At 62.5% G+C, this 18,681-nt stretch overlaps 10 protein-coding genes across 10 annotated transcripts in view; 7 read left to right on the top strand and 3 right to left on the bottom strand.

Moving 5' to 3' along the window:
• Positions 1 to 135: 135 nt before the first annotated feature.
• Positions 136 to 1,825, top strand: RHTO_07203 (uncharacterized protein; the record flags this gene model as incomplete). The annotated part of the gene is made up of 3 exons (XM_016420861.1): positions 136 to 1,086; positions 1,151 to 1,557; positions 1,618 to 1,825. The coding sequence occupies 3 exons, from the start codon at positions 136 to 138 to the stop codon at positions 1,823 to 1,825; spliced, it is 1,566 nt and encodes a 521-aa protein (XP_016274588.1).
• Positions 1,826 to 1,995: 170 nt separating this feature from the next.
• Positions 1,996 to 2,867, bottom strand: RHTO_07202 (nucleoside-triphosphate pyrophosphatase; the record flags this gene model as incomplete). The annotated part of the gene is made up of 4 exons (XM_016420860.1): positions 1,996 to 2,092; positions 2,197 to 2,389; positions 2,444 to 2,525; positions 2,625 to 2,867. 4 exons carry the CDS (start codon positions 2,865 to 2,867, stop codon positions 1,996 to 1,998), a joined length of 615 nt encoding a protein of 204 aa, XP_016274587.1.
• Positions 2,868 to 3,293: 426 nt separating this feature from the next.
• Positions 3,294 to 4,912, top strand: RHTO_07201 (lipoate-protein ligase A; the record flags this gene model as incomplete). The annotated part of the gene is made up of 10 exons (XM_016420859.1): positions 3,294 to 3,407; positions 3,464 to 3,522; positions 3,574 to 3,664; positions 3,722 to 3,811; positions 3,867 to 4,016; positions 4,069 to 4,176; positions 4,229 to 4,375; positions 4,434 to 4,496; positions 4,551 to 4,625; positions 4,691 to 4,912. 10 exons carry the CDS (start codon positions 3,294 to 3,296, stop codon positions 4,910 to 4,912), a joined length of 1,119 nt encoding a protein of 372 aa, XP_016274586.1.
• Positions 4,913 to 5,467: 555 nt separating this feature from the next.
• On the top strand, positions 5,468 to 6,235 carry RHTO_07200 (uncharacterized protein; the record flags this gene model as incomplete). Its single annotated transcript, XM_016420858.1, has 4 exons — positions 5,468 to 5,675; positions 5,746 to 5,914; positions 5,984 to 6,092; positions 6,155 to 6,235. 4 exons carry the CDS (start codon positions 5,468 to 5,470, stop codon positions 6,233 to 6,235), a joined length of 567 nt encoding a protein of 188 aa, XP_016274585.1.
• A 1,318-nt stretch (positions 6,236 to 7,553) lies between these two features.
• RHTO_07199 (protein tyrosine phosphatase) lies at positions 7,554 to 9,184 on the top strand (the record flags this gene model as incomplete). Its single annotated transcript, XM_016420857.1, has 4 exons — positions 7,554 to 8,545; positions 8,606 to 8,668; positions 8,731 to 8,777; positions 8,835 to 9,184. The coding sequence occupies 4 exons, from the start codon at positions 7,554 to 7,556 to the stop codon at positions 9,182 to 9,184; spliced, it is 1,452 nt and encodes a 483-aa protein (XP_016274584.1).
• Positions 9,185 to 9,431: 247 nt separating this feature from the next.
• On the top strand, positions 9,432 to 10,083 carry RHTO_07198 (uncharacterized protein; the record flags this gene model as incomplete). Its single annotated transcript, XM_016420856.1, has 4 exons — positions 9,432 to 9,562; positions 9,626 to 9,718; positions 9,786 to 9,835; positions 9,950 to 10,083. 4 exons carry the CDS (start codon positions 9,432 to 9,434, stop codon positions 10,081 to 10,083), a joined length of 408 nt encoding a protein of 135 aa, XP_016274583.1.
• A 288-nt stretch (positions 10,084 to 10,371) lies between these two features.
• RHTO_07197 (20S-pre-rRNA D-site endonuclease NOB1) lies at positions 10,372 to 12,161 on the bottom strand (the record flags this gene model as incomplete). Its single annotated transcript, XM_016420855.1, has 3 exons — positions 10,372 to 10,924; positions 11,046 to 11,769; positions 11,861 to 12,161. 3 exons carry the CDS (start codon positions 12,159 to 12,161, stop codon positions 10,372 to 10,374), a joined length of 1,578 nt encoding a protein of 525 aa, XP_016274582.1.
• A 411-nt stretch (positions 12,162 to 12,572) lies between these two features.
• RHTO_07196 (3-isopropylmalate dehydrogenase) lies at positions 12,573 to 14,145 on the top strand (the record flags this gene model as incomplete). The annotated part of the gene is made up of 4 exons (XM_016420854.1): positions 12,573 to 12,612; positions 12,864 to 13,037; positions 13,152 to 13,679; positions 13,751 to 14,145. 4 exons carry the CDS (start codon positions 12,573 to 12,575, stop codon positions 14,143 to 14,145), a joined length of 1,137 nt encoding a protein of 378 aa, XP_016274581.1.
• A 253-nt stretch (positions 14,146 to 14,398) lies between these two features.
• RHTO_07195 (putative glycosyltransferase) lies at positions 14,399 to 16,707 on the bottom strand (the record flags this gene model as incomplete). The annotated part of the gene is made up of 9 exons (XM_016420853.1): positions 14,399 to 14,444; positions 14,502 to 14,637; positions 14,698 to 14,745; positions 14,801 to 15,098; positions 15,160 to 15,387; positions 15,444 to 15,738; positions 15,793 to 15,969; positions 16,028 to 16,212; positions 16,267 to 16,707. 9 exons carry the CDS (start codon positions 16,705 to 16,707, stop codon positions 14,399 to 14,401), a joined length of 1,854 nt encoding a protein of 617 aa, XP_016274580.1.
• Positions 16,708 to 17,526: 819 nt separating this feature from the next.
• The window catches only part of RHTO_07194 (TRAF-like zinc finger), a gene marked incomplete at both ends in the record, with an annotated part of 1,259 nt that continues 104 nt past the window's right edge, over positions 17,527 to 18,681 (top strand). Inside the window, 5 exons of the mRNA XM_016420852.1 lie at positions 17,527 to 17,584; positions 17,647 to 17,843; positions 17,903 to 17,977; positions 18,037 to 18,221; positions 18,278 to 18,681. The exon at positions 18,278 to 18,681 is cut by the window's right edge and continues 104 nt beyond it. Of these exons, the coding sequence (XP_016274579.1) occupies positions 17,527 to 17,584; positions 17,647 to 17,843; positions 17,903 to 17,977; positions 18,037 to 18,221; positions 18,278 to 18,681 (919 nt within the window). The remainder of the gene's footprint in view (positions 17,585 to 17,646; positions 17,844 to 17,902; positions 17,978 to 18,036; positions 18,222 to 18,277) is intronic.

The raw sequence follows: 18,681 nt of genomic DNA, 5'->3' as shown, positions 1-18,681 counted from the left end.
TGTCAGTACCGAATCTCACAGCGGACGAGGTGGTCGCCTCGTCGCCCTCGCCTCTTTCCCTCCTTCGCTCCACTCGCTTTCCTCGCTCGTCATTTGACTGCCTCGCGCTGGTCGCCACCGCTCTCGCATCTCGCTATGGATCTCTCAGCCGGCGGTCTCGCGCCCTCCAGCTCGCGCCGCACGCCAGGCCACGCGCGCTTCGCCTCGCCCACCGCTCGCCCGGAGGTCTCGTACACGATCTCGGACACGCGCACAGAGACTGTCTCGACCACTCGCACCGTGCACCTCGCGACGCCGCCCAAGTCTCAGCAGTCGGGCTCGGGGAAGAAAGGGAAGGGGTTCGCCCTCCCGCAAGGCAGGCCGCTTACAGCTCGCGTCTCGCCGCTCCAGGCGCAGGAGAAGGTCTTTGATTCGCCCGAAGGCGAGGCGAGGATCGTCGAGCTGAGCGGGAGTGAGAGCGAGGAGGAGATGCCGCCACCGAGGAGGTCGCTTGCTGGGAGGGAAACGGGCGTCGCGAAGACTCCGCCGGCCGTCGAGTCCAGGCTTGCGAGGGATGCGAGGCGCGCGAGCCCGGCTGGACCGTCGGGTGAGAGTGGCAGGACTGTCGGAAACGAGGCGGGACAGAACGGCCACACGATGAGCTCGCCTGGACGCGCGGGCGGCTCGTCCGACACCGAGACAAACACTCCTACGCCGCCGTCGGGTCGCGACGCTCCCTCTGGCGACGAGCAGCACGACCAGCTTCACTCCAGCTCGCCCGGACCTTCTCAACCTGGCGACGGCGCTGCGCTCGCCCGTCCGCCCCCTTCGCAGAAGCGCACGAAAGGACACGCCCAGGAGCGCGAGCCGCACTCGGACGAAGGCTACGCGACCAGTTCGAGCGGGCCGTCTTCCGACCCTTTCGTCAACCAGAGCGACGAGATCGAGTTCCGCGACATTAGCTTTGACGACGACTTCAGCCAGACTCAGGACACCCAGGACACGCAGGAAGTGTCGAAGAGGCCACTTGAAGCGATCAACGAGGAGAGCGAGGGCGACCACAGCGGACGCGAGAGCAAGAAGGCGAGGCGCTCGCAGTCTCCCGAGGTGCGCTCCCTCTCCCACCGCTTCTTCTACTCGCTCGCGAATGCTGATGTCCAAGTGACGGGAGCTCGAGACGCCGTCTTCGTCGCAAGCCGAGTTCGAGGCGCACCTTCTCGACTCGCACCGCTCCACCCTCCAGCGCTCGCAGAGCGTCGTGTCAGTCGTCACCGAGGTCGCTGACGACGACGAGCGCGACGAGGACCGGGAGATGTACGACCAGATCGAAATCGAAGACGACCTGCCGGACGAGCAAGCCGTCGTTCCCGCCGACCCGCTCGCCTCGATCCCTTCGCTCTTCCCGAACGCCAAGCGCCCCTTCTTTGCTCACGCCCAGGCTCTCGCGCAGGTCAAGAAGGAGGACGAGGAGGTGCAGGCTTCTGCCGAGACCGACGCGATCAAGCGTTGGGACGACGAGAAGAACAAGTTTGGCGAGCAGTGTCTTTCGCTTCTCGCGCGCGTCAGCGACACGCTCAGGTGCGTGAAGCTCCCCGACAACCTTCAAAGCGAGCTGACGCGATGTCTTCGCACGAACAGCAAGAAGGCTACCCGTCACCAGTCCTTTCAAGCCACCATCGCCGCCCACAGCGACAGGCTCTCCAGCGGTCTCGGACAAGAAAGCGAGGCGTTCCAGACGATGGTGGACAGGCTGAGCTCGCTCTGGCAGCTGTCGGGCATGCAGGGCACGATGTGGAGGAGGATGGCGGAAATGGCTGCTGGCGGCGGAGGGGAGGGGCAGGAGTAGGTGCGCTTGTAATAGGTGGGCGGCGGCGTCGCTTGTGAATCACTCGTTCCAGCATCGATGGAGGTGAGAGCGGGCGCCGTTTCAGCGAGCGAGTAACGGCAAGATTGAGAGAGCGAGCGCCGTCGGCCAGACCGCTTGAATCGTCTATCGCCTTACAATAACGCGTTACTCTACTGCTTCTGCTCGAGCAGGTACTTGCGCAGCTTGTCGAGCGCCCGATAGCGGTGCGAGATCTTGTTCTTCGCGACTCCGTCCATCTCGGCGTAGCTGCATTCGGCAACGGCACGATCGCGTCAGCCAGAACTATCTAATACAGATCGCTCACGCTTAAGCGAAGCGGTGCGCGAGGACGATAGATTTCGAAGACGCACGTCTTTCCCTCTCCCTCGTCAGGCTCGAATACGGGATCCCATCCAAAGTGCGCCGGTCCCCTCGCTGGCACGATCTTTCCCTCTGTTCGTCCCTCGAAGATGAGAGGCTCGGTGCCCGGTCCGGCGGAGTAGGCGAAGGTGCAGATGGCGGTTGCGCGCTTGGAGGGGAAGCCGGCGAGCATGTTGTTCAGTCCTGTGGGGCGAGTCGCGTCAACGATTGCAAAGGAGGGTGAGAGCTTGAGCGCACCTTCGAGACCGACGGCTTTCAGGAAGCACTTGATGTACGGTCCGGGCAAGCCGCCGAGCGCTTCGAACGCAAGGGCAGTATCCTGTGACAAGGGCGTGTCAGTATCGCTTTCTCAACACTTCGTAGCGCTCCACGATGCATAGGAGCGAGCAGAGCGCATTCTCGAGGCAAGTCGACACACCTCAGTGATACAAGGTCCGCCCACAATCTCCGCCGCAGCCTTACACTTGGCCTTCGCGACCTCCTCCGTCGTCCCTTGCACCTCGGGCACATCCAAATCCTGACTCTCGACAGAGAAAGAGGGCGTAGCAGCGGGGTTGGGGTTCTCGGAGTGTTGAGTCGAGGAGAGGAGGATGGCCCGGACTTCTTTCAGCTTGTTGGCGTTGCCGGTTACGAAGAGGATCGTGCGGGGGGAGGTAGTCATCGTAGTGCTGTTGGTAATTGTAGACGGGTAGGAGGAAGGGGGAGGGAGCGGTCGAGTTGAGATAGCAAAGTCGAGTCGAGTCGAGTCGAGTCGAGGAGAAAGGGGATTAATGGGTCAGCAGAAGCCAGATCCGGCAAGCGCTGGAGGCGCGCACATTTCTGCGTCGATACGACCTCTAGTGAGGCACGTCTGGGTGCGATGAGGCTGAGAGGCTCTGTCGGGTCTGGTCGAGGAGGAGAGGGTGTGGGGATCTGCGACGGGAGCCAGATAGGACGGCGTAAGCTTCATTGGGTCGATAGAGCGAACTCGCACGTACGCACGAGCTCTCAAACGCAAGTTCTCCGTGGGCGAGTGAGGAGAGGAAGCGAGAGAGCCGTCTGCGGGTTGTCATCGGCTCTTCTGCTCTTCCCGTCCTTCTTGCTTGCGATGCTTCCGCTAGATGCCCTCCGAACGCTACTGCGACCCACTCTGCATCCTCACACGGCCCGATCAGCGCGCCATCGTCGTTTCCTCTCCTCATCAACCCCGTCCCTTTCACCAGTCCGTTCCATCCCTCCCACCCTCTCAGGAGCCCGTACTGAGTGGTTCAAGCACAGCCAAGTATCTATGTAAGCGACTCGCACAACCCCTGGTTCAACCTCGCCTTCGAAGACTGGTCCGTCCGCCTTCCTTCCCCTCGCTCCCTCGCTTCCCCTCTCACACTCAGCGAGACCAGGCTCTTCCGCAAAACCGACCCCGACCAAAAGATCCTGTATATGTACCGTAACGATCCGAGCGTGATCATTGGGCGAAATCAGGTGCGCTGAGGCAGGAGGACGGACGAAGGGAGGAGCTGATTTGGGTTGGAAGGGCAGAATCCGTGGAAGGAGATTGATTTGGCGCGGTTAAGGAGCCTCGGGATTCCTTTTGTGCGGAGAAAGAGCGGAGGAGGGACAGTCTACCACGTTCGTTCCCTCCCCTCCCTTCCCTCCTCACTCCTCGCTGACCTCGCGAGGACAGGACCTGGGAAACACCAACTATTGCGTCTTCGTCCCTCGCCTCGAATTCGATCGGAAGACGAATGCGGAACTCGTCACAAACGGGCTGAAGAAGCTGGATCTCGAGGCGTACGTGAATGACCGGAACGACATCTGCGTCGAGGGGTTCAAGATGAGTCCTCCCACGTCTTTTCTCGAGCGTTGGCTGATTGAGGGTGAAGCACGTCTCAGGCTCGGCGTTCAAGCTCGTCAACAAGCGCGCGTACCACCACGGGACTATGCTGATCGACGCACAACTAGGCAACTTGCGCGGCGTGCTGGGTAACAAGCGGGTCCGTTCTCTCCTCCCCTTCCCTCTCGCTCCTTTACTCAAGCGAAAGACAGGAATCAATGGTCACGAAAGGCGTAGCGAGCGTCCCATCACCCGTCCGGAACTTGAGGGAATGGAGCAAGGAGATTGAACATGAGAAGTTTGTGGAGGTCGTCGCGAGGGAGTTTGCAGACAAATATGGGCTTAGTGGGGAAGTTAAGGTGCGTATTCGTGTACTCTGTGCTTGGCTCGGGGAGCTAATGAGGTTTGGATACGCAGCGGGTAGACGAAGGCGAAGCAAGAGGGAACGAGTATGTCCGGGACGTCGTGGCGGAACTTAAGGTGCGCTGCATCTCTCACACACCTTTCACTATGCTGAAAGCTTGCGTTGTGCAGTCCTGGGAGTGGCAGTACGGACAGACGCCCGAGTTTACGCACGAGATCACTGGCTGGTTCGACTTTGGCTCGCTGGTTCGTCCGTCCGGGGTCTCTTCGCAAGTGAGCACGCAATCGTTGACGCTCCCATTCTCTCGCAGACCATGTCGATCAGCTCGCGGCACGGGCTGATCACCTCTGCCTCGCTGCCGTCCCCTCCGCTCGACCTCGAGTGGTGGCAGTCAGCCAGCGAGCTGTGCGAGTGGCTCGCGGGCGACCGGTACGAGAGTATGGATTCTACTACGCAGGCAGCGCAGGAACGGGCAGGAGACGAGGGTGAGCGGTTGAGGGTGCTGGTCGCGTGGTTGCGAGGGGAGATGTAGAGTCGACCTTTTGCGATGCGAATTGGACTGGCATGACGGTGTGATTGCGCTAATCACTGTGAGAGTGTGTACAATGCAGCACACCCGCTTGTTGCGGTGTGAGCGAGTGAAAATGCGAGACTGGGTCGGGGCGAGGTGGGCGCTCGAGCTGAGGCGACGAGTTGGCTCCCCGTTGATCCCGCACAGCGATTAGCCGCCCCCTCTAGCGTACGCTCACCGTCTCGCACTGCTCTGCTACTACCACACGACCACGCCAGCCGACCCACCAACCCGCACCGCGAGACGGGCGAGCGCGACACCGCCAGAGACGTTTTCGCGGCACACGGGCGAGAGGGCGGACACGGCGCACTGGGGCGGGCATGGGACGGTCTGGCACGGTGCAACGCTGCTTGGGCGGAGAACGGAGCACTGCAGGACCCTACAGGGCGGGAGACGGGCGCGGGAGGACGCCCCGCTCAGCAACCCTCGCCTCCTCACACCCAGAACTCAACACGCTGACACCTCGCCTTTCCTTCGCTCTTTCCCCCCTTCCTGCGCACCGTCGAACCGTTTTGGATGAACGCGCTCGCACTCTGGATGGACTCGCGCGCTCGTCTCGTTGTCCTTGGTCCTCGCACTCGCCGCGCGCAGAGCCATGGCCGAGCAAGTCGAGAAGTCCTTCCAGAAGCAGCCGCTCTTCCACAACGCGAAGGTTGCCACGACCTCGCGCAAGGTTGCTGGAAAGGACCGCAGGTGGTACAAGGAGGTCGGTCTCGGCTTCAAGGTGCGTTTCCGCTTCCTCTCCTTCTTGCGCTCCCTCTCTCGCGTGCTGACCTCGCCTGAATGCACGATAGACCCCCCGCGAGGCCATCGAGGGCACCTACATCGACAAGAAGTGCCCCTTCACCGGCCTCGTCTCGATTCGCGGCCGCATCCTCACCGGCAAGGTCATCTCGACCAAGATGACCCGCACCATCATCATCCGCCGCGAGTACCTCCACTTTGTCCCCAAGTACTCGAGGTGTACGTCCCTCTCCTCCCATCGTACCGGCGGGCGAGCCAGGCTGACCTTGCGATTGTGCGTGTGTGCAGACGAGAAGCGCCACAAGAACGTTGCCGTCCACTGCTCGCCCGCGTTCCGTGTCGAGGTCGGCGACATCGTCACCGTCGGCCAGTGCCGCCCCTTGTCGAAGACCGTCCGGTGCGTCTCTTCGCTCTTTCCCTCTCCTCCGTCTTGCGGCTGACGATGGGTTCGGGAAACAGCTTCAACGTTCTTCGCGTGGCCGCTCAGCGCCAGAAGGGCTTCTCCAAGTTCTAGGGCGCTCGCGCGGTTGCATTGAATAGGCTTCTCTCAAAATGCCCGGGCGTCGTTTGCGACTTACGCCTTCTCCTCGACTCTCGACATGCTCTTCTCCTCCCTCCAGCTTCCGACCCGCTTCCAGTACCATCTGCGACTGATACGAAAGCCGCGGAGGCGAAGGTCGTAGGGCGCCTGCTTGTGTGGGTGACTGCGCGCTTGTGGGAAGCCTCGGCGAGATCGCTTCTCGGGTTCGCTCTCGCTCTCGCAGCTGTTCCGTCTCGCCGCTAGCACTCAAGCTGCTGCTGATGAAGCGGACTCGCGAAGGGAGGAACAGTCTGCGGTGGGGTGAGAAGCGGACGGGGTGCGCTGCGTGAAGAGCGGGAGTAACGAAGCATTGTTGGCTTGCTTTTCGTTGCTGTCGTCTCGCTCTTCTCGTGTCGACTGCTTGCAGTGACAATTTGTCGAGGCGCACGGGAAGCAACTGGCTCGTCGCAGATCAGTCGAGCGAGGAAGCAGGGGGGAACCTCGCGCACGAGCAGATCGTGATCCATCAGCAAAGCCCAGGCATGCAGTCGCAAATTCTGCACTGTCAATGATTTTGGGAGCTGTCCCAGCCCCGTTTGGGGGACCGTACTAGCGGCGGGATGAAGGAAGGCAAGCGGATCGCAGTCAAGGCGGGAGCAACGAGAGAGACGCGGCACAGGGCCCACCGGAGTCGTCCGACGCTTGAGCAGCGCTGACTGGTCCGCAGAGTGTGAGTCACGGGCAGGAAGGAGCGCCAGGTGAGAAACGAGTTGCTGGCGCACGTGCCCTGGGCGAGGAGGAGCAGGAGAGGGAGAGAAGAGCGAGGCGAGGAGGAGGACCATTGCAAGTCCTGCCGTGCTCTTGTAGCACCCTTCCAAGCCACTGCGGATCCCCATCCCATCAGGACAGCACCGTCGAGCCCTCCTCGGGGTCGTCGACTGATGAGGCGAGCGAGACCACGTCAATGCGAGCAGGCGGCCCGACTGAGCAGCCCAGCAGTCCACCGTAGACCTGTCGTAGCCAGCAGCGTGCCCAGCCAGCCCGTTCGAGCGAGTCGCCGTGTCGTGTGAGTCGTCCCAAGTCGCGCGAGCTGGTCCTCGCTGGGTCTCGCTCAGCAACTCACGCTCACCGCGCCTCTGCGCCTCGCAGGCGCCCTCGAGGCAGTCGAACAGACTCGCACACCCACCCCACCCGCTCCGCACACCATGAATTAGCCCACCCAGGCTCATCCACCCCCCTCTCTCTCCCGCCCAGTCGCCCATCCTCGGACGCGTGCTCAGACCCGTCCAGCCAGCGCGCGCACAGCCCGACGGCTCGACAGACTCTCGAGCTTCCCTCATGGACGGACAGCAGGTCGCTCGGGGCAGTGCGGAAGGAGGGACGACTCGAGCTGGCTTGCAAGACCTCGGCATGCTCATCCAGTCTGAAGGGCAGCAGCGGGCGAGGACGGGCAGGCTACCAGCGTGGAGGCTCAAGTTGATGCGGGAACGCGGAGGCAAGGTCGCGCGCGGCGGGGACGGCGTGAGGAGGGTACTCGGTGAGGAGGGGCAGGCGCATGCGAACGCAGCGGATGACGAGGTTGGGGAGAGCAGGCCCGTTGCTGGCGAGACTGGGCAGGGCGCACGAGACGAATGTGTTGAGGCGCTTATGAGGAGCGCGGCGCCTTCGGACGATGCGGTAGCGGAGGAAGACGTCCCGCTTCCCTCCGGCTTCGAGGCCATCCCTCACTCTTCTCGCCATTCATACGGCGACTTTAGCTCCGCCAGCTCGACTGCCTCGTCCTCTACATCCCACTCGGGCTTCTCGTCCAACTCGGCGTCGTCCGCGACGAGTCTCAGCTCGGCGACGACGTTCTCGGCGGCGGGGTGGGGCGGTCAAGGGTGTTCGCCCCTCGCGCTGCCGTCGTTTGGGTCGGTCGCGAAGGAGGCGCATGGAGCGTTTGGCGAGCGACGCAGCCCGTCGAGCGGTCCGAGGGGGATGGACTTTGCGGCGTGTCCTGCGCTGGACGACGCGACCGTCTCGCTTTCGTCGCTCGCGTTCGCACCGCCCGCGCGAGAAGAAGACGACCAGACGCCGCTGTCGGGCCCGTCATCCTTCGGCGAATCGACCATCTCCCTTCTCACCGACACAACCACCACAACCACCGACTCGACCCTGCACACACGGAGACGACCCTCGCGCGCTCCTTCGCCCGCCTCAACAGACGCAGGCGACGGCTTCCTCTGCCCGCCCGACAATTTCTCGATGGTTTCGCCGAAACTGTACCGCTCGTCGTTCCCCAAGAAGAGCAACTTTGCGTTCTTGCGCAGCCTCGGGTTGAAGAGCGTCATGTGCGTTCCCTTCTGTTCCTCGTCGCGAGACGCTCATGTGCTGACACATTGTGACTGCAGGGTGCTGGTGCAAGAATCGTATCCGGAGGAGAACTTGGAGTTCTTGCGGTCCGAGGGGATTCAGTGAGTCTTCCCTTCGCTTCGCCGTTTGGGTGCAGCGGCGCTAACCCTCACCGCGTGCGCAGATTCTTCCAGTTCGGCATACCAGGCAACAAGGAGCCGTTCGTGTCGAGTAAGTCGTTCGCACTCGCGCTCGTCTGGCTCACGCTGACCCACATCTCGCTCGCAGTCCCGGACGACAAGGTCGTCGACGCGCTCTCGGTCATCCTCGACGTGCGCAACCATCCGATGCTCATCCACTGCAACAAGGGCAAGCACCGAACAGGCTGCGTCGTCGGCTGCCTCCGTCGGCTGCAGACTTGGTCGCTCACGTCCATCTTCGAAGAGTACCGCCGGTTCAGCCATCCCAAGTCGCGCGCACTCGATCTACAGTTCATTGAGGCGTTTGGCGGGCTGCAGAAGGTGTGGAACACGATTGACCGCGACCATTTGCCGGCCTGGGCGACCCTCGATCCTCCGCCTCTTCCCGCCGCTCCGCCTCCACCGCCCGTCGACGCAGATGACACTTCTCCTCCGTGATCCGTCCATTACTCGCAGCATACCCCCGCCCTTTCGTCCAGAGTATCCCCTCGTGTGCTAGCTCTCTCACACTTCGCATCTCCATCGTCGTTCTTCACCCACCTCATCGCGTCTGTCTCTGTGTCGCCTGCGCGCTTCGCACCGTGTTGTAACCAGTACGAACACCCCTTTCTGCGCTCAGAGCGCAGATCTCGCGCACACTCGCTTTCTGCCCGCTCGAGAGTCCCGCTTCTCTTCCTCACGAAAGATGGCTTCGTTCGCTCGTCCTCCACCGCCAGCTACCGCGCCAGCTCCACCGCCACGCACAGCCAACCTCCCGCCCTGGCTGATCCGCACAGCCGAGTCCCCCGCTCTCGCATGGTCCACCTCCGCCATCCTGTGCGCATCTCATCTCCTACGCTCTTCCCCGCTGCACAGCTCACGCGCTCCTTGCTGGACCAGACTGGGCGCACTACCGCTATGCGTGAAGAGTCCGGCGGCGTTTCCGAGGCTGATACAGTTGCCTGTGTTTGCGGCGATATTCGGCGGGAGCGGGTGAGCCTGCGCATTGTTCTGGACGAGCTTGTTTGGGGGCTTGAGAGGCTGATTGGGATGGGGACAGGTATATGATCAAGGTGGGAGATCCGCTGAATGGGTCGGGGACGACGACAGGTGTGTCGGCTGATTTCCTGTCGCTTCTTGATGCCGTTCCTCCCAGTCTGCGACGAGCAGAGTTGGACGGTTGTATTCAGTCGACGCGAGAGCTGACACAACCTCCGCGCACAGCCTGGTCCCTCATCTACCTCCTCCTCAACACCCGCAAAGCCATCGTCGCCCGCTCACCCACCGCACTCGCCGTCACGGGGGTCGTTGCGGCTCAGGCGGGGCTGTACGGATCGTATTACTTCGGTCAGGACTGAGGAGGGGCGTAGGCGTAATTCGGGAAGGGATCCGCGCGGCTTTGTTGTATTCTCTTTTCTCGCCGCTCGCTCGCATTTCGCAACTCGCATCTCTCGCAGCCAGTCGTCGAATCACGGCAGCATTGCCCTTGATCGACAAAGAGCGAGAGACGAACGAGAGCCAGAACATGATGCGAAAAGGAATGCGTGCAATGCGAGGGGAAGCCAAAACGGCGAGGGGAGCAGCCAACGACTCGTACAACCCGTACAACAACCCCCGACGACCCGACAGCGACGCAGACGACTCGCCTACTTCCTCCGTCTCGCCTCGTTCGGGTTCCTCCGTCCCATGCCAATGATAGGCAACCCGCTCTTGTCAAGTCTGACCTCTCCGCTCTGTCCGGCCTTCCCGCCCCTCTTCCGTCCCGTGGGATTCTCGATTCCCCCCTTCCCGCCTCCAATCCCCATCATCTGCGCCTCCAACGACCCAGCCTCGGCAAACCACCCCGCCGAGCCCGCCTGCGCACCTGATCCTCCCCGTCGCTCATCATCCAACAACGCCCTCCTCAGCGCCTTCTGCTCCTTCTCCCTCCTCACCTCCGCGCTTCGAACTCCCCGGATCCACTCCTTCTGATCCTCGCGCACCACAATCTCTGCATTGGGCCCGCCTCCGGCTTTACCCATCTTGGGATTGGGAAGCGAGTACTGAGTCCCGCGTAGACGGTAGTTGTAGTTCGATTTGAGGTGCAGGATGTAGCCGAGTGGGTGTTGGGGCGTCACGGGGACGTAGGTGATTGAGGTGCGGAGGAGAGTGGCGCCGCCGCAGGAGGGGCAGAATCGCTTGTCGGGGTTCTTGCAGAGCCTGCGCGCGGGCAAGGCGAGTTGGGTCAGACTTCATGGTCCTCGGAAAATCATTATCGAGAGCGGCCGCCTCAGAACACCCGACAAGTCGTCGAAGCCGGCTCCAGACGCGACGAACTCACTTGAAGCAAGCATGACACCTCAACACCCAAGTCCTGACCTCCCTCACCCTCTTCCCCCCACTCCCCAGGACATTCAAGCCCATCTGCAACGCAACATTCTGCATCGCGAAATCGCCCGTCAGAACGGCGGCTTTCATGATGGTTTTCGGTCGCGCCGCTGCGTTGGAGGAGGAAGAGCTGGTGGAGGGAGCTTCGAAGAGACCGAGGTCCCGGACTTTGTGAGAGTAGACGTTGTCGGGCGTGATCCAGGACCCGGCGGACGAGTCGGATTCGGCGTCTGAGACGGCGTCGGCGTCGTCGTCGGCGTTCGCGGCTGGCGTCTCGGCGGTGGAAGTCGAAGCGCCAGCGGCAGAAGACGAGTCGTGGGCGGGAGAGGACGTGGAGGGTGTGGAGGAGGCGGTCGAGGAGGAAGACGCGGCGGGTTCGGCGGAGGAAGACGACTCGGGTGCCTGCTCGTCCTCCTTCTTCGCCTCACCATCAGCAACCTCGAGCTTCTCCACCCTTTCCGCCAACCGCTCCGCCTCCTCCCCCTCGCCCTCCTCCTTCCCCTTCCCCTTTCCCTCCTTCTCCTCCTTCGGCGGCCCCGTCAATACCTGACCCGGATGATCCCTGACCCTCCACGTTCCGTTCTCCTCGAGTTCGAGCGTGAGGCAGAGGGCGAGAACGCGGATGTCGGCGGAGGAGAGGACGGATAGGTCGCCTGTCTTGCGGGCGAAGGCGGTGACTGCGCGCAACGAGGCGAGCATAAAGGGTCAGCGTCTCGTCGTAGCCAGGAGTGGACAGGAAAAGAAAGGAACGGGCGACTGGGGACGCACTCTTTGCGACAGCCTCTGCAGTCGGTTCGCGCACCTCGAACCCCTCATTCTCGCGGAAGAGCTCGTCGCGCTCCTTTCCCTCGTCGACCGTGTCTGCAGGCAACTGCAGCCTGGCCTCGTCAATCACGTTCCTCCCGCGCTTGTCCCTCAACTCTGCGACGACATCGGGCGTGACGAGGTAGTGGGTCGCGGTGTTTCGGAGGGACGAGACGGGTGCGGCGATGAGTGCTCCGGTGTCGACGACGAGGTGCTTGATCGCTCGTTGGCCTGCGAGCGAGGCCTGCGCGGGTTTGGGTGCCATTCGCTCGTCGAGTGTGCGACCAATTCGAGCGGGACAAGTCGGCGCTTGTTCGGGTGGTGTCCTGTGAGAGTGTCTGAGTGTGTAGCAGGTGTGAACGAGCGCCAGTCGAGCGAGTGAGCGAGTGTCGAGTGAGTGAGCGGGTGGACGAGCTCGAGAGGCGGTGCCGGTCCGCGTTCGACTCGACGACGACGCAACGGGGAGCAGCGGGAACAGCCGGGATGACCTCGCACGCACTTCCACTGCACTGCTGGATGTAGACTGCACCCGCCTGCGAAAAGTCGCGGACTCCGGCGCTGTCTCCGTCGTCGTCGGCTCCCTCCATCGCTCTCCCACCTCGACCACTCGTCAATCTCGCTAAACACCAGAACAACCGTCCTTTTTCTCATCGCCAATCGACTCGCAGCCATCACAATGCCCTACTCTATCACCTGCTTGGCCGGCGACGGGATCGGTGCGCTACAGACCGTTCCACTCCACCCCACCTTGACTCGCTCGCACGGCATCACGACACCACGGGGGACGATGGAGGGAACACGGGGCGTGTAGCTGCAGGATGGATATGCGGCTGGGCACTCGAGCGAAGCGCACCCGTGCTGCCGCCGCGCCGCCATCTCGCTCGCACACCTCGGGACGATATCGCCGACAACCCTCCCACCCCTCCCGCGGCTTCGCGCTGACCGCTATCACGTCGCACGTACACAGGCCCCGAAGTCTCCGCTCAGGCCATCCGCGTCCTCGAAACCCTCTCAGCCCACACGGACCTCAAGTTCGAGGTCGCCTCGCACGACTTTGGAGGAATCGCCATCGACAACCACCAGAACCCGTTGCCCGAGTCGACGCTCAAGGCGTGCCAGGAGGCTGATGCAATCTTGCTCGGTGCGCGCAAACTTCCCCGCGCCGTCGAGAGAGGGAGAAGACTCGGGCGGAGTTAGGTCGTTCGCTAACCCCGCCGCACGTCCTTCTGTTCCTCGTCGCCTGTTCCGTCTGCAGGCGCCGTGGGTGGACCCAAGTGGGGCACGCACCCTACCCTCCGCCCCGAAATCGGCCTCCTCGCACTCCGCAAAGCCCTCGGCCTCTACGCCAACATCCGCCCCGCCTCGTTCCCCGCTCCCTCTCTCGTCGCGCACTCCCCGCTCAAGGAACACATCGCCCAAGGAACCGACATCGTCGTCGTGCGCGAATTGATCGGCGGAATCTACTTTGGTGAACGCCGCGAGGCGGTTGCGGGCGCGACGGAGGGAAAGGACGCAGAGGCGTATGATGCGTGCACCTACTCTGTCCCCGAGGTGCAGCGTATTACACGCCTCGCAGCGTACCTCGCCAAGTGCTCGAACCCGCCTCTGGCGATTCACTCGGTCGACAAGGCGAATGTCCTCGCGACATCGCGCTTGTGGAGGCGCGTCGTGCAGGAGACGCTCGACAAGGAGGCGCCTGAACTCAAGCTCGACCACCAGCTTGTCGACTCGGCTGCCATGCTCATCTGCGCCAACCCGCGCAAGCTGAACGGCATCGTCCTCAGTGCGTCGCGCTTCGCTCCCTCCCACATTGCTCTCGAGTCCACCTCGCTGACGCTCGTGACTCGCCCGCAGCCGAGAACCTCTTTGGCGACATCCTCTCGGACGAGACCTCCGTCATCCCCGGTTCTCTCGGCCTCCTCCCCTCCGCCTCACTCGGCGGCATCCCCGACGGCACCTCTCGCATCCCCGGCCTCTACGAGCCAATCCACGGTTCAGCGCCCGACATCGCCGGCCAAAACATCGCCAACCCAATCGGGACCATCCTCTCCGTCGCCTTGATGCTGCGGTACTCGTTTGGAAAGGAACAAGAGGCACGGTTGGTCGAGGAGGCGGTCAGGATCGTGTTGGATGATGAGAGTGCGGGTGGGTGTGCGTACAGGACGAAGGATTTGGGTGGAGACAAGACTACGACCCAGGTTGGAGACAAGGTTGTCGAGGTCCTTACGGGATTGCTTACCAAGAAGTGAGCGGCACGGCGGAGTAGCTGAGCTGTACAGGCGTGAACTCAAAATGCATGACGAGGGCTCGCAGGAGCTCTCTTCCCCTCATACCTTTTCCTCTTTCTGTCGCTGACCAGGCGAGCGGTTTCAACGGGAATAGTTGCGAGGGAAGGCTGATAAGGATATATGTGGCGGGATATGCGAGCGATGCGGAGCGACGGAGGGGAGAGCACAAAGGAAGAGTAGGCGAGCCAGCCGACTCGAGACAGGTCGAGGACGTCTAGCCGAGCGACCAGTCCTGCGCCATCTGCTTGAACGTGACGAGCCTATGTCGCCAAAACTTGTCAGTCCTGCTCCGTCACAACGGAGAGAAAGGAACGCACGCCTCGGGTTTCGAGCAGTCGATAGGCGGAGGCAACCGACCCTCGTTCGCGGCCTTGTACTGCGCCGTGAACTCCGGGTCGGTTCCTTCGTTGAACAGCGCAATTGTCGTGCCTTCTTTGCCGCGGAGCCAGGTCGCTGCGTACGAGAGGGTGAGCGAGGAGCGGGGGCCAGAAGGGAGAGCAGGACGGGACGTACGGATCTTGCCGAACCCGCTGCGTTGGGTGAGGATCTGGAAGTCGGTTCCTGCGGGCGCACTCGTTAGTCTTCGCCAGCACAGGAGAGAGAGAAGCGCGCGCACCCGCAAAGATCCAGCTCTCGGCGACGGTGCGCATAAACCCATCCGCAACCTTCTTGATAGCCTGCAACCCATCCGACCTATCCGTCTTGATCTCGACATGCGCCTGCTTCAACCCCGTCACGACGACTCGATCGCCGTAGCGGCGGAGAACGTCTCGCTCGAGCTTGTGGCTGTCGGTGATCAAGTAGTAGACGATTTTTTGGGACGGGTGAGCGTAGGTTCGCGCGACCGAGTCGGCGCACGTGAAGTATTGTTGGTACTTGTGGACGGAGTTGACGGCGTCTTTGTAGTCGGCCCACTACGCGCGCCGAGCGAGCGTCAGCGAGACTTTGCGCGACGGAAGCGAGAGCGCGGCGTACCATCGACAAGTCACCCGTCCTGATCTGGATCCCGATCACGTAGTTCTCAGGCAGCGCGAAGAACGAGGTGTACTGCGCGATGAAAGCGAGGACGGCGGGTTTCGGGCGGAGAAGGTAGTTGATGAGGCACGAGTAGGCGGTGGTCATCTTGAACCCGAGCGAGGACATGGTTTCGCCGATTTTGGGGTACGAGAAGGAGCGGATGATGACGCCGCGGTTGAAGTCGAGCTGCGGAGCGGGAGTCAGGCTGGTCCAGCGGGATGAAGGAGGGTAAAGGAACGGACCTGCAACCACGACGTGTTCTTGTTCCCGCCGAACTGGTCAACAAACGTCGGCATAAACTCGTCGACCTGCGGCGGCTCCCAGTTATGCGCGTTGACCTCCGTCCGGTTCTTCAAGAGCTTGCGGTCCTTGTAGACGGGGTGGACGGGCGTGCTGGAAGTCTTGTTGAAGGGGCGGGACCAGTCGATGTAGGGCGAGTCGAAGAAGAGGTCGACGGGAGCGGGTTGCTCCCAAGTGATGGAAAAGGCGCGCTTTGTCAGGATCGAGTAGAGGAATGAGCTTGTCATGCCGAGGATCCTGTTAGCCGCAAAGTCAGCTCACACCCCTCCACATGCTGCAAAATCGACGCACCGATCCGCAAATCCTCCGCAATACTCGCCCTGCCGACAGACGTACTCGAGCAAGCTCGCCTTCCGCGACCGGTTGAGCATGGCGGCGTGCATCTCGGCGTACTCGTCCTCCCACAAGCCCTTCTCACACACTTCGCCCGGCCGACCCGTTCGCCATTCCTGCAGCAGGTCCTCGTATCTGCGAGCTTGCGATCAGTATGAAGAGACGAGGCAGGGAGGCGTGGAAGTGGACGCACTTCTCATACGAGCCGTTCCCAAACAGGCCCGGTCCTTCCGACTCGTTCGGCGCGTACGAATGTGCAGTCAACGCAGGAGCAGGTCGTATCCGTCGAGGCGGGTCGTCTGCACCCAACCCGACGCCAGTTCCGCCCGTCGTGTTCGTCCGGCTGCGCAACAGCCATTCGCGGGTCTGATTTTGCGACTGTACGCGAGTGTCGGTCAGCTTGGTGCTTGTATGGGACGGGAAGGGACGCACGGGCGACAGCTCCTCCAGCATCCTGCTCAAGCTGCTGTGGACCTTTGGCGTCGTCCAGGTGTACCTCCGCAGTTTCTTGTCCTCCTTGCTCCACCGTATCCGCGGCAGAGGCTCTTCCTGCTCCTCCTCCTCGACGCGCACTTCTGGCTCGAGCACCTCGTCCTGTCCAACGACCTCCTCCTCGACGACCTTCTCAGGCTCGCCTCCCTGCACGCGCCAGATGCGCAAGTCCGGTATCCGTTCAGCATACGCCTGCACCGAGTCTGGCAGTCTCCCCGTCGAGTGCGCGAGTGCCACGGTCGCTGCGAGGGCGAGAGGGGCGAGGACGACGAGCGAGCGCGAGCAGCGTCTGCGCGGTCGGGGGAAGTCGAACGCGTCCTGGTCTGCGCCGAGCAAGGGGCTGGCTGGACCTGGACTGCGCGGTAGGCGTATCTGCGGCATTGCTGGATGCTATTCGAGAGCGAGAGAGAGCCCAAGTTTGGCGAGACGAGCAAGTCGCGCAGGGTGCGTGTGGCGGCGCGTCGTTGCGGAATGTGTAAGTTACCGTGCTGTTGCTCCGCTCTCCTTCCTCCGGCTCGCCTGGCGCTCGAAGCGACGCTTCAAGGGGAGCAGCGACACTCGCGGGCGAAGGAGCGTCGTTGCAGCTGTCGTTGCTGTTCTGGACGCTCAGCTTTCGCTTCTCGTCCTCTGGCGACGCTCGTGCGACGTGATGATCTCACAAACGACGCCAAACGACGCTTCACGACTTTACATTGAAGAGGATCCAGGCGGAGGGTCCCGTGAGGACGCTGGACACCTCGCAAAGCAGGAACTCGACGTCCGCAGGCGTTGCTGGCTTTAGACGGGCTTCTCGCTTCGCTGACTTGACTGTGTGCACTTTGAGGATATTTCTGACACGCGCACAACCAGTCAGCCTGCCAGCGACGCGTGTGAGATGATCTGCGCAGGCTGTCATCGTCTTCCTCGCCCTCTCTTCGAAGCTGTCTCGCGTCCTGCGCCTGTGCCGACCTCCCGCTGACCCCAGAGTACTCCTCTGAACCCTCAGTAGCTTTCGAACGCGTCCCCTGCAGATGTCAACTCGACTTCGCTTTGGCCTCGCCCCTCGCCAAACCACGCTTCTGCTCCTTCCTCTCGCTCGCACACCGCTCGTACGTTCGAGGACCGCTACAGAGGGCTCTCAGGACTGCCCAGCTACGCACAACACCCCTCGCACGCACCCGCACGCCTCCCGCGCCCCGCTTCCCGCTCCTGGTCCCGGACATGCCGGCCGACCTCGACAACTTCCTCGACCCTGTCCCGCAGGCGCTGTGCTGTCCTGGTACCTCTTCAGCCAGCAAACACCCGCAGAAAAGGACCGCGGCTGACCTTGCTCGTTCATAGTCTGTCAAGATGTCGCCTGGCAGCCCGTCATTGCCTGCGAGAATCAGCACATCTTGTGCGAAGAGTGCCTCATGAACGTCATCGACTCTCCCGATGCGCACCCGGAGGAACCGCCGGCATGCCCGACCTGCAGAGCTGTCGCCGACGAGGATTACGAGGTCAGCATTGTTGGGAAGCGGATCCTTGAGGGCTTGCGGGTACGTACAACGGTCTCGATTGCTCGTATGCGCAGCTGATGAGGCACTCGACTCGGCAGTATCGCTGCTCGAGGCATGCGGCGGGCTGCGAATGGGTGGGTTCGGTGGGAGACGAGTGCGATCACCGCCTGCATGTCCGTCCTTCCGCGTCTCCTGCCTCACGCAGATACACTGATACTGCTCTCTCATACAGTCATGCGACTACCGCGAACTCAGCTGCTTTTCGTGCGGGATGAAGAGTCTCGCGAAGGACGGCTTGAGCCACACCTCGACTTGTCCGAACGGCTTGGTCGCCTGCCCGAACGGCGACAACGACATCTGTGGCAAGATCTATAGGAGCAACGTCGAGCACCACATGACCGTCTGCACGCGCTTCAGGTGGGCATGCCCGCTTCTCCCGCTCACAACCTCGCTCACCTTCTGCCGCCTCGCAGGTGCCGCAACTTTGCCTTCTGCGGCGCGCAGTCGACTCGCGCCAACCTCGAAGAACACCAACCGCGCTGCACGAGCCTCATCTCGCGCCTCGACGCAGTCGAGAAAGACGCCGCCTCGCTCCGCGCCCAACTCGCTTCTCGTCCCCCTCGTCCGCCCTCGCCTCCACGTCCGCCCAAGCCGCAAGACAAGCCTCTCGTCACTTCCCTCGATCCGCCCGGAATGAGCAAGACTCACCTCCTCCTCATCCGCCTGGACGAAGGCTCGTTCGTTGCCGACCTCGACAAAGAGACGGTCAAGAAGGTCTCGGCGCCTGTTGGTGGCGGACGCCCGTTGCGCTCGAGGTCGCCGCCGCCGCAGCGCCAAGGAGGAGACGACCGCTGGGCGGTGCCGCTGCCGAGGGGCG

The sequence above is a fragment of the Rhodotorula toruloides genome (genome assembly GCF_000320785.1).
Source record: "Rhodotorula toruloides NP11 unplaced genomic scaffold Scaffold6, whole genome shotgun sequence".
In the NCBI taxonomy this organism is placed as follows: Eukaryota; Fungi; Basidiomycota; class Microbotryomycetes; order Sporidiobolales; family Sporidiobolaceae; genus Rhodotorula; species Rhodotorula toruloides.
Note: the sequence above shows the minus strand (reverse complement) of the source record. Positions and strands in the feature narration are given on the sequence as shown.